The sequence below is a fragment of the Acanthochromis polyacanthus genome, chromosome 15 (assembly GCF_021347895.1).
Source record: "Acanthochromis polyacanthus isolate Apoly-LR-REF ecotype Palm Island chromosome 15, KAUST_Apoly_ChrSc, whole genome shotgun sequence".
NCBI classification, from domain to species: domain Eukaryota; kingdom Metazoa; phylum Chordata; class Actinopteri; family Pomacentridae; genus Acanthochromis; species Acanthochromis polyacanthus.
In genome coordinates this window covers 14,841,326-14,853,671 of record NC_067127.1, presented here as the reverse complement: position 1 = coordinate 14,853,671, position 12,346 = coordinate 14,841,326, and the positions used below count along the sequence as shown (strand labels likewise).

Here is a 12,346-nt window from a genome sequence, read left to right as displayed (position 1 = left end):
ATCATTGTGATGATATTTGGTGGTGGGAAAAAAAGTGAGAATTATTAATTAATCAAAAACATAGCATGGAATATTTTAACAAAAGAATGACAATGAACAATAATTAAGCAGATGAGACTAAAATTAGTGTAAAGAAAAATTGGTGCATAAAAAATGAATTTCTTTGAGCAATTACCAAAATCTGAAGATTACTTTCATGTAAAATAGAATATGTTAAGTTGAGTAGATCCCATTTGTGCAATTCTATTTTCATATAAGGCAGCTGAAAGTTATTGTGTCCTCTTCAAGGTCATTTTTGTTGTATATTTTATCATGAGGAAAATGAACTGATGACATGCTGCATTTCACCTTTTTTCCCCCTTTCAAGTAAAACACACTTCAAAATAAGCCACTTACAAGTAGGTGGAGTAATAGATAGTAAACCTAGACTTGTCCCATACGTGATAAGAGGTTATTTTGCACTAAGTCTGTCTGGCACCTTGCTGGGACATCAGGCAATGCAGATAACTTTAACCTGGAGCTTCCTCCCCTGGCTGATGCGTTCACGGCGGCTCCTGCAGGGAAATACTCAAAACACAGCGAATATGGCCGCTGCAGTCAGGATGAGGACGTGGAGCTGTCCGACCACAGGAGTTTTCTGTCCATGGGCGCTGTTTTTTGTAATTTTACTCCATACTGTAAATGAAGCTGCTGCAGCGCCGGAGCCAGGCGTTTGGAAAATCACAATTGTTAATGTGAGTGGAAATACTTTGGGTAACTGCAGCACCGCTAGCTAACCTTAGCTACATTAGCCTTGTTATGGTAGCTGGCTGTCAGCTGTGAGGGTGCTGACAGTCGTGTAACTTGTGCTGTATTATTTGTAGCTCGTTAGCCACTCGTAGGTGTGACTTGCTATGGTTAACAAATTTTGACAAGGCGCATATACCGAAAGAGCAGAGTGTGTTTGTAGCTAATTAGCTGTTAGCCCTGTGGTGAATGACTGATATGCACTTCAAGGTTAGCAGTCGGCTAACTAGCTGCCCACAGCTTCAGTATGCCAGCTCCTAGGAGTCTTTACTGTTAAACTGAGGGGGACAAATAATATATTTGTGTCTATCCATGCAGCTAGCTCTCGACCAGTGTTTGAGATTCCATGTCGTAGCTTGGACTGTGTGTTTTCAGGTTTACTGAATATGTTTGGTTTTCTCTCACCAGCTTGCCACACATCATTGTTTCAATACACAAAAAACACATCTTGAAACTCGAATGTCAGTCTAGTACTGGTGCTGCGGAGCTATTTCTCTGGATTCAGTATTAAGACACAGTTCCCACGTACAGTTCAAGGAGAAGTGGAAAGCCTTGATCAATAATTTAGGTACTGAGACGTTTCAGTTTCCCTCTGTTGTTCTGTATTAGGTGTACTTGGTTCAGGCTACAATCTGAAGAGGTCGCCATTTAGAACACATACAGGCAGACACATTTACCCTCATCTTATTGATGTCATAGAAACATATGTGTTTCCTGATCAGCTGTCTGACAGCTCTTTTTCCTCCTAACAAGAACGGACACAGCTCAACTGATAGGACTTGAATCCTAAACAGTATTAACCACTGAGCTTAAATGATTAATCATAATCACTTCACCAAAGTAATGATGTGTTGCTCATAATATTCCCTGGCTGTACTCACAAACCTTATTTTCTATTCTGTAGACCTCAAGACCACTGCTGTTAAGGAAATCTATGTATAAAGACACTGATATTGAATTAAACGGTAAGACAACAATGAAACAAAAGTGCTGTCCCAAAAATTTTGCCTTATTTTGTCCTTTATCACAACATATCTTCATCTTTTAGTTGTGTCTTTTGGCTGTCCTGAGATGGTGACCTTCACTGTTCAGTGGTTATTAAAATACTACCCCTGTCACAATGAATTCAACAACATTGAAGTAAGTGCTAATGCTTTGCGTCATACTAATTAACAGACGGTCTTTGTGTCTCAGTTGTTTCTCAGTGTTGAATTGTGACTGTTATTGTCTGTAGGAAATGTATGAAAAAACACCTTTGAGCCATGCGGACAGCCTGGATCCAAATCCTCTCGGACAAGGAGAGTACATCGAACACATGCACAGTCCCATAATGTGTACTAATGCACTGCGCTCCTTACCAATGCTCAGAGTAGGTTTGTTACATTACTCTACTCTGCATAGTCACAGATGCAACATTATGGTATTTATTACCTCCATTCTGCAACTGTCTGTGTTTTTCAGAAAGCCAAGGCTGACCCGCATCTCAGTCCTGCTGAGAATGAAGTGCAAGTAAGAAAACATAAATCCTCTTTGATTTTAACATAATAGTGACAGTTAAATATAGCTGACATTTAGGAAAAAATCTTCCCCGTAGTACCATCACAAACATCAGCTGGTATTTGTTTTTGTGTATTGTGTTGTTTCCTTTTGCATGTATAGCGTTTAGAGATGTGTTTCAAAAGTGGTAAACACTCCGCTGCTTTTGTAATAATGCAGGATGAAAATCACAGTAAATGGATTACTGAAGAGTATGAAAGCAGCAGCACCACAAAGAACAGCAGCAAGAATCTTAGAGACAATATCATAGCTACCACATGGAAGGACGGTCCCTACCTGCTGGTTGTTAAAATTGTATCCAATAAGCAGGATGCAAATTGGAATTTAACAGGTGAGATGTTTTTTTTAATCAGGAATAATCTCACTGTTATCTGTGTTATGTTGCCCTGGATGAGTTGGTGTGCTCAAATGATACACTTCCGTGAAGCAGGCTCATAAACACCAAGCTATTATGCAGCCGACACAGAAGAGTCAGATTGCAGAACTTGTCATTGCCACAAACAAATTGTTAATGTGCTGGGAAACACTGTCATACTTCATTTGTCTAATGTCCAGTTTTTGTTTTTCCAGTTAATGTGGTGATGAAAGGCAGCCACGGCTACATTTCCATCACAGAATGGCCTCTCATGATTGTAAGTAGATGACTTTAGGAATCATTTTTTATGATTTATGTTGGAAATGTTATTATTTAACAGTCTGTTAATTATATGCACATTAATATTATGTGCTTATAATTCCTTCCTGCCTCTAATGAGAGGGTTGTATTTTACTACTGTGGGTTTATGCATGTTTTATACAAACTGGGTATTGACACAGTCAGAGGGTGAGGAAAATCTGCACAAACACTGCTGGTGTCCCTCAAACTGCCACTGCTCATGGAAGTAATTAATGATGAAACATCCAGGTCCAGGCACTAAAGATGGGTTTGAAAAGTAAATTTCAGAGGGCTAGAGACATTTAAAAAAAACCACATACACACATCATCGCGTGTCAAATTGCCCCTACTTTAGAGTGTAGAGGTACAAATGCTGTTTTCTTTTTTTAAAAGTCTCCAGCCTCTACTTTTCAACCCCACCCTGAATACTTTGACCTTTGTTTACTGCTTTAAAGCTACAGTTCACATAAATTACAATAAAACACCATATGTTAGTACATAGCAGCATGGTTTCTTCTGTTAAAACAAATACACACTCCATTGTGACTATAACTGCTTACTATAAAGTGTGCGCACTCACTGTCACAGGACAAAAAAACCTGGAAGTTTATTGAGTTATCATTTACAACTCTGTTACTTGGATAATAAATTACGGCTTGAAATGCGTGTTAAAACGTTTGAAAACCAAATCTATATGGGCTTCGCAATATTGAAACGAGCTGCAGTTGATATAAAGCCCAGCAGTGTTTCCCTCAATCTTCACCCCTTCATTGAAACAAAAGAAAAATATTTTTTAAACATTTTTAAAATGCTTTATTAAAATTATTGAAATCATCAAGCTGTGTGTGAGAGTCTCTTGTGTTTTACTGTCATTTACAGTCGCGTTCGTTCCTCTTCACTGTTCTGGTCTGTTTCAGGACATAGTAGAGGAGAGACAGGTGAAGTGCAGATAGTGTAACCGGAGTTGACGAGAACTCATTGTGTTATGTTTCTCTTTCCAACAAGTGTCAATCTGTCTAAAACCAAAGATAGGCCGACGTCGACCCCAAACACTTGAACGTCAGACTAAAATGTCTGCATGTTGAAACAAGCCCAACCTGAATCTGGTAACCTTAGTGAGAAAGCAAGAAGCTCTCTACTGATAGCAGGGAAGCTAGTCCTTGCCAGAGCATTAGCAGCTCTCCTGCTGATAGTGTTACAGCTGCACCCTCCCTGACACGCACAGGAGAACAGACTTTGTGCTTTTTGGCTCTCAGAGAGGGAATGCTCCTCCTGGCTCTACAAAAATGATAATGGTGCAATTAGGTGGAAAAGTAAGTACAAATGTACTCTTACTGCAATTCCTCAGTCAAAGTCAAGGCAACAGCTATAAAAAAAAATGAGCAAATAGAAGCAGTGTATACCTAAAAAGGTTATTACTAATTAGCATAAAAAAGGCAAAACGAGAGCAGCCGACAGAGAAAGGCTTTATCCCGTCAGCCACCTCCCACCCTCTCCTTTCTAGCCTCGGGGAAACACTGCTCAGTCAGTACTCTTGAGTAGAAAAAATACCAGATTTTTCTGGGTAAACTTTCTCTGGAAGTTGGTCTCTAGTTAACGAAAAACAACTGCTTCCATATGTGACATGTTTTTAGACTAATCCTTCACTGTCTGTCTGCAGTTCTACATGGTAATGTGCATAGTGTACATCCTGTACGCCCTGCTGTGGTTTCTCTGGGCAGCCTGCTACTGGAAAGATCTGCTGAGGATCCAGTTCTGGATAGCAGGGGTCATATTCCTGGGAATGGTAGAGAAGGCCGTCTTCTGTGCCGAATATGAAAACACCAATGCTGTCGGCTCTGCTTGTGAGTGACAAAATAGACAAAATATCTTTACCTTTCTCATGTGAGACGGTATGTTCTTTACTTAAAGATATTTTTTACTTCAGCTCCAAGCTTGTTGATCTTTGCCGAGTTGATCTCTGCCCTCAAGAGGACTTTGGCTCGGCTACTTGTCATCATCGTCAGCCTCGGCTATGGCATTGTAAAGTATGTCAGCATATATCTGTAGCTACTTATTCGGTCATTGACTTACCTGAAGTTTTTGTATAAATGAAATTAAGCAATAAACTTTTTTTATTTTCTGTGTGTCTGTTTTTTTTAGGCCTCGACTGGGGACTGTGATGCACAGAGTTGTTGGACTTGGTATCCTCTATTTTGCCTTTGCCAGCATTGAGGGTGTCCTGAGGATCACAGGGGTGAGTCCTGTTCTCCTATATTTTCTCTAAATAGATGTTAGTCTTAGCTTATGTCAACAATACCAGATGCCCATCAGAACTTTAAAGGACCTAAATTGATAAATTCAAGTTTCTTTTTTGTCTGACAAACAGTAATAAAAAACTAAAGTATATGAACCCCAATTTGAATTGGAGGAAAATAAACAAATCCTCAACTTTGACATGTTTGGTGTTCGCTTGCAAATGACAAATGAATATTGTGATCAATGAGCTACCGGTAAATCGTTGTTTCACTACTGCTTTATTGGAAAGTACCCAAGAAGAAGAAGCAGCAGCACTAACTCTATTCTGTTGTTTGTTTTGAGATTGTGTTTTAAAGTAAAGTTGACATTGTAATTGTGTATTTTCTTGATTTGTTGGGGGACCAAAAAATCAAGGGTCGAGACAATGGCCCTGCTCTCATTACAGCAATTGTTCTGGCTGTGTTTGACTCCTGCGCCATCTGGTTCATATCCTTCCAGTGTACTCCCCAGTAGCTCCAGTAATCAGCAGTTATTATACTCCCCTGTAACAACTAAGTGGCAGTATTTGTTAATGAACTGAGCCCACGTGATTTCGAGTGTTCTTGCCTTCTGCATTGGATGATTTGTTATTTTCTTCTTTGCACTTGGGTGAGCGGTTCTATATTTTAGTTGCTGTGCTGCCTTTTTTTTTATCTCCTATTCTATCTGTGATTTTTTTCCACAACTTTTTCCTCTTCCCCGTGTCCTTTGGTCCTGCTCTGTTATCCCTTCTAGGCGAAAGACTCTGACTTGGCCCTGCTGGCCAACATTCCCCTGGCTCTGCTTGATTCTTCTTTATGCTGGTGGATATCCTTTGGTGCACCTGCAACCTTTCCCTGTGTGGTTCCCCTCTGCTCCTCATCTCCTGCACATGAACCCATATAAGGCCGGGAGACTGTGATCTGCATCTGTCTTATTCTTTATCAGAATCAGCATTTAAAATGCAGTTTAGCAAAAAGACATCCTACTTTTCAGAAGAAACTCCTGCATTAATCATTCATTCTGTTCTGAAATTTGCAAGGACCTTTTTTTCTGGTTGATAATTTAATTGCTCTTGAAACCCTTCTTCCTCACTGCTTCTTTAGTTGGGCAATGAATGACATTGTGCAGCGTTTACATCAATCAACAGTCTCAGCCCACCATCCACCAGAGTTTTTGAGTGGTTCTGGTTTTGAGATTATAGAAATATGGGTGCCACCCGGGTGTGCACTATGGTTAAAATTGATTACATTTTAATACAAATGTATTAACTTAAATAGCTCAAAATAAGCTTGTTGGGGTTTTCCTTTTATTGTAGTGTCCTGTAGCTTTCGTATGCTTCTAAAAGGTCTGCATACACCCAAAGTCCAAACCAAAGGGAGTTATTCTCTGCCACAGAAAACACGTTTCCTTACTCCCTTGACATGGCTAATTTGAAGTTCAGGCTTTTCTTCGCCACGTATTTCCGTCACCATGTAAGACATTTGCAGAATGCCTGCCTAACCAAACAAAGAAGACGCTTCTACCTTGCAGTCAACCATTATTTCCTCACTATACCCGCATTTGCTAGGACTATGTCTGTCTAGCTTTACACTGGTCTGGGGTTGCATTTACTACTTTCATCAGCCCAGCTGGCTTTTGTAAAGGTAGGCCTTTTAGAAGCAGGAGCTAACATAGGTTGTATCAGACACAGGGTGAGAAGAGCTGCAGTCAACAGTGTGAGAACACAAGTATGTTTTTTTTTTTTTTTAACATTATAACATGATGGCAAAAATTAAATGATAAACCTGCTTATATGCCTTTATGGGGCTCTTTACATTTTAATGCATTTATGAAACCTTAGTTGTATGTTCCCTCAAGTTATATATTTTCAGATCATCAAAGCCTAAAAAAATTTTTAATTTTTTTTAACAACTTGCATTTGATTACCTCTGTGCATTTTTCAGTTAGCCATTAAAATAAAAAAAAAGTATGAAGAATTTAAAATCAAAACATACAAACATGCCACTTATCCACATTATTAGGTTCAGTCAAACTGAGTAGTGGCACATTTATCCTGTTCAACCTCATTCTAAAAGTAAAGACACAACCTGAGCTACCAGAATGTGAACATTTGCAGGACTGTCTGTTTCTGATGCATTCAAAATCATACTCATAAGCTGTCACCCCCATCCCAGTTGCCATGGCTTAGTGAAGTGACCACTGTAAAGTTCTGTGATTGCGGTGTATATATGGATGTTATTGTGCATTTTGTATATACTGTGTAGTACAGGGGTGTCAAACTCAGTTCCTGGAGGGCCACTATCCTGCATGTTTTAGATGTTTCCCTCTTCCAACACACCTGATTCAAATGATCAGCTCTTCATCAAGCTCAGCAGAAGCCTGATAACGAGCCTGATCATTTGAATCAGGTGTGTTGGAAGAGGGAAACATCTAAAACATGCAGGATAGTGGCCCTCCAGGAACGGAGTTCGACTACCCGGGTGTAGTACATTCTCACTTGTAGAGATGATAAGGTCCCTTTCATTCTTTTTTTTTTTAATATGTGTCCCATGTAATATCTGCCATGTGTTTCCCTTGACTGCCGTTAACATCTTTGTCAGCCTCGCACAAACCATAAAGACTCTGAAGCTGAGGAGAAACCCTGTCAAGTTGTCTCTTTACAGGCACTTTACAAACACACTGATATTCGCTGTCATTGGTAAGTTGGACAACTGCTCTCACAATTACAGCAGAATATACTACTATCTTGGCCAGTAATTCTAATTATGTGCTTTTATCCATATAAAATTTGTTAAGACTAAAAGTTGCACATAGGAGATTATATGCAGCACACTGATGACTTTCACACTCTTCTTCTGTAATAGCTTCCATCATTTTCATGGGTTGGACAGCAAAAAAGTTTCGACTAGCAAATTGCCAGTCTGTGAGTACGGTTTGGCGTATTTATCAATATTAATATAGAGATTGTAGGTTTGCATTTCACTGATAAGCGCACCTGTTTTTGTCTGAAGGATTGGATTGAGCTGTGGGTAGAAGATGCTTTCTGGAGGTTCTTGTTCTCTGCCATTCTGCTCGTCATCATGTTTTTATGGAGACCATCTGCAAACAACCAAAGGCAAGTAGTGCATTCGGACTGTCCACCAAAAGGAACCAAATGAGACGTTTCTTGATGATTTATTTCAATGTCCACAGGTATGCTTTTACACCTCTCATTGATGACTCTGACGACGAGGAGATAGAAGAGTTCATCGCCTCTCCAAATCTTGGTATGATAAGTGTTACTTTTCATTTGGAGTGTGTCATAGTCTTCTTGGATCTGTTTTTCTTCTTACTTTCCTGTTTTTTAAATTCTTATTATTTTTAAAATGTTATACTCACAGCTGACGGTATAAAGTTGAGAGCAGCTAAAAGTGAGACGAATGGTACAGTGAAGCCCCCAGAAACAAACCCAGTAAGTAACTCTACTAAGTTATATGTTCATTTATTGAATCACTAAGTCTTATTAAGTTATGTTTCATTAAAACATAAATAGTAGGAGTTGTAGTCTGAGTTTGGTAGATGCAGCTTCTACAGTAAATGTATTTTTTCAGCAGATGGCAGTATTTGCTCTGCTTATTCTCTTTTTCCTCCTGCAGGATGAGGACTTGAAATGGGTGGAGGATAACATTCCTAGCTCTCTTACTGATGTGTAAGTATCCTATAGAACGTATATTTATTAATCCAGCAAGGTGTTTTCATACGACACGTGTGATTCTAACAGAGTTTCTGTTTCTTCCTGTTTGTCACTACAGAGCTCTACCAGTCCTACTCGACTCAGATGAGGTATGATTTCAATTACGAAAAACAAAGATGCAGTCGTCTAAATATGTGGAGGTCAGGTTTCCTCGTAAAAGAAAAAAAAATCTGTATAAAGAAAGCCCTGTTTGTTAATACTAGGGACTAATTTTGGCATTGCTGTATTATGACTGGCTGCACAGTCAGTTTTGTGTGTCATTAATGCATGCATTCTTTTCACACGTGTTAGTACTATATTGAAATCAATAATAGTTCACCATTTGTTGAAGCTTTCTCTACGGGGTTTGCTCAATTTACCAATGACAGCAAGCATTTCAAGCTTTGCACCCACTCTAACAGTTTGACTTACTCTGACAACCAGTGGTGACCGCGTCCCTTTTTTCACCCTCTGTGCAGCAGTGATGTAACATTACCGCTATAGAAACGCATTATATCACAGCTGGCTTCTGTAATAAGTACGAGTAATTAGCTTGGTCCTGCTGATACAATGTGTCAACGGTACATCTGTGGTCACTTCAGCCAGTAAAGCCAGTAGTTGTTGGCTAGAAATGAAAACCCTGCTTTTGTCTGAAATTAGTTTCAAGAAGTAGTTTGAATTTTGAGTGAAACAGCTGAAGCTTGATAGACATAGCAACAGTAACTAAGCGAGGTAAACGGAACATCATGGTCTCTACAGTCCAAGCAATAACAGACCATAGAATTGGGTCTACGAACATGTCTATCTGAATGAGAAAAGTATGTTTAAATATGCATGTTATTTCCCAGGAAATCATGACGACCAAGTATGAGATGTCAAAGCTGGAGTGAGGCAAAATGTTTCCAGCCATCTGCAGACATGGAGGGAGAACACAGCAGCTGCCTCTGACTGAAGTTTTTCTCCAGGATTTCCAGTCAGGTGGTGGTGGTGGTGGTGGTGGAGTGACTTTTTGTTTTTCAGGGGATCCTTCTGAATGGCTGCTAGTTCAGAGTGGTGCGGGCCACAGTTTCAGGGGGACTTCTGCTAATTTCCCCTTAACTTCTTAAGGACTCTACCAGAGGAAAACTGTCTTTTCACTGACCAACAGCTTCACTCTTTCCATGTTCCGATCAGTTTTGAGCCTATCTTTCCAAAGAGAATGTTTCACTTTATATGAAGTGCTGTATTTATTTCTATTCTGTTTCTATGAATTTATATTATCAGAGAATTTAACAGTGGGCCTCATGCATGAACATACTCTCAAATATATGTCAAATGTCTTTTGAGAAAATCTAGATATTATTGGTGGGTCGTATTATAAGTAAGGTAATTATATATGTTTGGAAGAATAATTAAAAGGCATTTTCCTGAGATAGTTAATTGAATATAATTTATCTCTGTTATTTCTGCAGCCAGAGGACAGACAGAATTCGGCCATAGTGTGTGTGATTGATTCATTTCAATCGGGATCTTTCTTTATTTAGAATTGTGATGTTCGCAGAAGTTGAAGAATTCAGTAAACACTATGCTTTTTTTTTTTTTTTTTTTTAAGTGAGTGTCTGAAACACATTGTTTTGTTACCAGCATTCAAATCTGAGAATAACTTTATAAATTCAAACACTACCTTTGAATAGAACATTTGCTCTTATGCACTTTCAAGATCAAAGCTGTGCCTACATGTAGTTCCTGTATGAGGCCTAATCTGTTCAGGTAATTGAGAACAATATGTACGAGAGAGTCGTTCATGTCTCAGATTGACACTACACAACATCTGCAGTATTGGTGAATGAGTGTGAGAGCGGCAAAGCACAAACAAGTCATTTGTACAATTTGAATTGAAATGTAACCGAGTTAGGTCAGTCGTGTAGAAATAGTTTGCAGTCATGTTGTGAATCTACTGTATGGGTGTGGGTGGGCAGGTTTAGCGTCTTCTGAAATAAGGATGCTGTATGTATGTTAATAGGGAGGTAAGTCATTATTTATTTGTTTCAAGTGTACTTATAAACTGTTCATTTGTATGTCTACCCATGTTTACTCTAAGTATGTTTACGTGTGCTGCTTCCATTTTTTAAAAATAATTTGGACTATACTAACTGCAAACTGCAGCTTGTTTTTTATTTCCTTGCAGTATTTGCTTTTATTGTTGATTAAATCGTTGCATTGGTTTCACAGACACCTTAATAATGTTTGTCTTCTTTCAAGTGAGTCTTGATATGTTTCTTTTTTATTATTTCAAAAGTGGCTGGCCTGTTTGTGTCAGTGCAGTTTTGGGTTTGGAACACTGTTGTCGTCATGTGTGCATTGTAAGGACTTGTAATTTTGTCTCTCCAGGCCATCCAATATTATAACACTAGATGAGTTGTGTGTTTAGCACAAGCTGATCGCTTTAATGAGTTCATAATGTCACTTTTTTTTCATTGGCTGGAAACATGGAATAATTGTGCTTTTGATGGCAAGCTGTCCTTCTGTTATATAAAACTGCAGACACCTGCAGTGGACTTGAGTTGTTTGTACAGATGGGTTTTGTCTGATTCCTGTTATTTCGTAATTCACAGGTGGAGAGGTGTCTGGATAATATGACTTGTCTGTTTTTTTAATGGGTGTCATGAAGAGCTGGGCTTGAACTTTTCATACCAGTGATGTTCTTCTCTCTTCCTTCTTGAGAAGTGTGTACGCTCAGATTAAATATTATTTGAAATCAGGGCAATGTTTGTTTCCTGATCTGTGATTTTCAGTATTAATTTGGCAATAAAAAAAACATATTTTACTATGGTTGTGAATTTGTTGCATCACTTAAAATGTGTTTCCTTTTAACGCCATCTTACAAAAGAAAGACTGAAGAGGAAACACGAGAAGAAACTCTTGAATGAATGGGCTATTGTGAGCAAAATTATGATGAATGATAATGACTAAAATGCTGAGGCGAGTGAATGAAGCCCAGTTGCTGAAAATATAAACCTTGACTTTGCTCCAAGCCATTAGCCCTTAATAGGCCTGTGACTAAGACAGCTGAACAACAAAATCCCTAAACAACCACTTTTCATAAAAACATTGTAACTTGCGTGATTGAGTCCAAAATAGTTTCACCTTCCTTGTAAAGTGAAGTGCATTTTTTTCACGTTTTATACATGAACTTCAGAGTTTGCAACCTTCTTTAATGAAGCAATCTGCTACATCACTTTATTACCTTTTTTTGTGGCTAGAGTGATAAAGTAATAAGCAACATAAAACTATGCACGAATGAAGGCTGCTTCTCAAGCCAAAGAAATGGCACAGGGATTTTCAATCTCCTTTCATTCACTCTCATATTCATGTATTTGTTCCAAACATTCATTCTG

General features: G+C 38.7%; 1 protein-coding gene across 2 annotated transcripts; it reads left to right on the top strand.

Moving 5' to 3' along the window:
• The first annotated feature begins 546 nt into the window (after positions 1-546).
• Positions 547-11,775, top strand: tmem87b (transmembrane protein 87B). Of its 2 annotated transcripts, none has more exons than XM_051960091.1 (19): positions 547-734; positions 1,691-1,751; positions 1,835-1,926; positions 2,021-2,155; positions 2,248-2,295; positions 2,503-2,674; positions 2,914-2,975; positions 4,659-4,842; positions 4,926-5,025; positions 5,141-5,234; positions 5,651-5,724; positions 7,849-7,955; positions 8,122-8,180; positions 8,269-8,372; positions 8,450-8,523; positions 8,638-8,708; positions 8,893-8,945; positions 9,049-9,079; positions 9,818-11,775. In XM_051960091.1, the coding sequence occupies exons 1-19, from the start codon at positions 585-587 to the stop codon at positions 9,857-9,859; spliced, it is 1,713 nt and encodes a 570-aa protein (XP_051816051.1). In that variant the 5' UTR covers positions 547-584; the 3' UTR covers positions 9,860-11,775. The 2 variants fall into 2 exon arrangements, with proteins under 2 accessions (XP_051816051.1, XP_051816050.1); XM_051960090.1 differs by lacking the exon at positions 5,651-5,724 and adding an exon at positions 6,011-6,084 and having other exon boundaries at positions 548-734.
• The last annotated feature ends 571 nt before the right edge of the window (positions 11,776-12,346 follow it).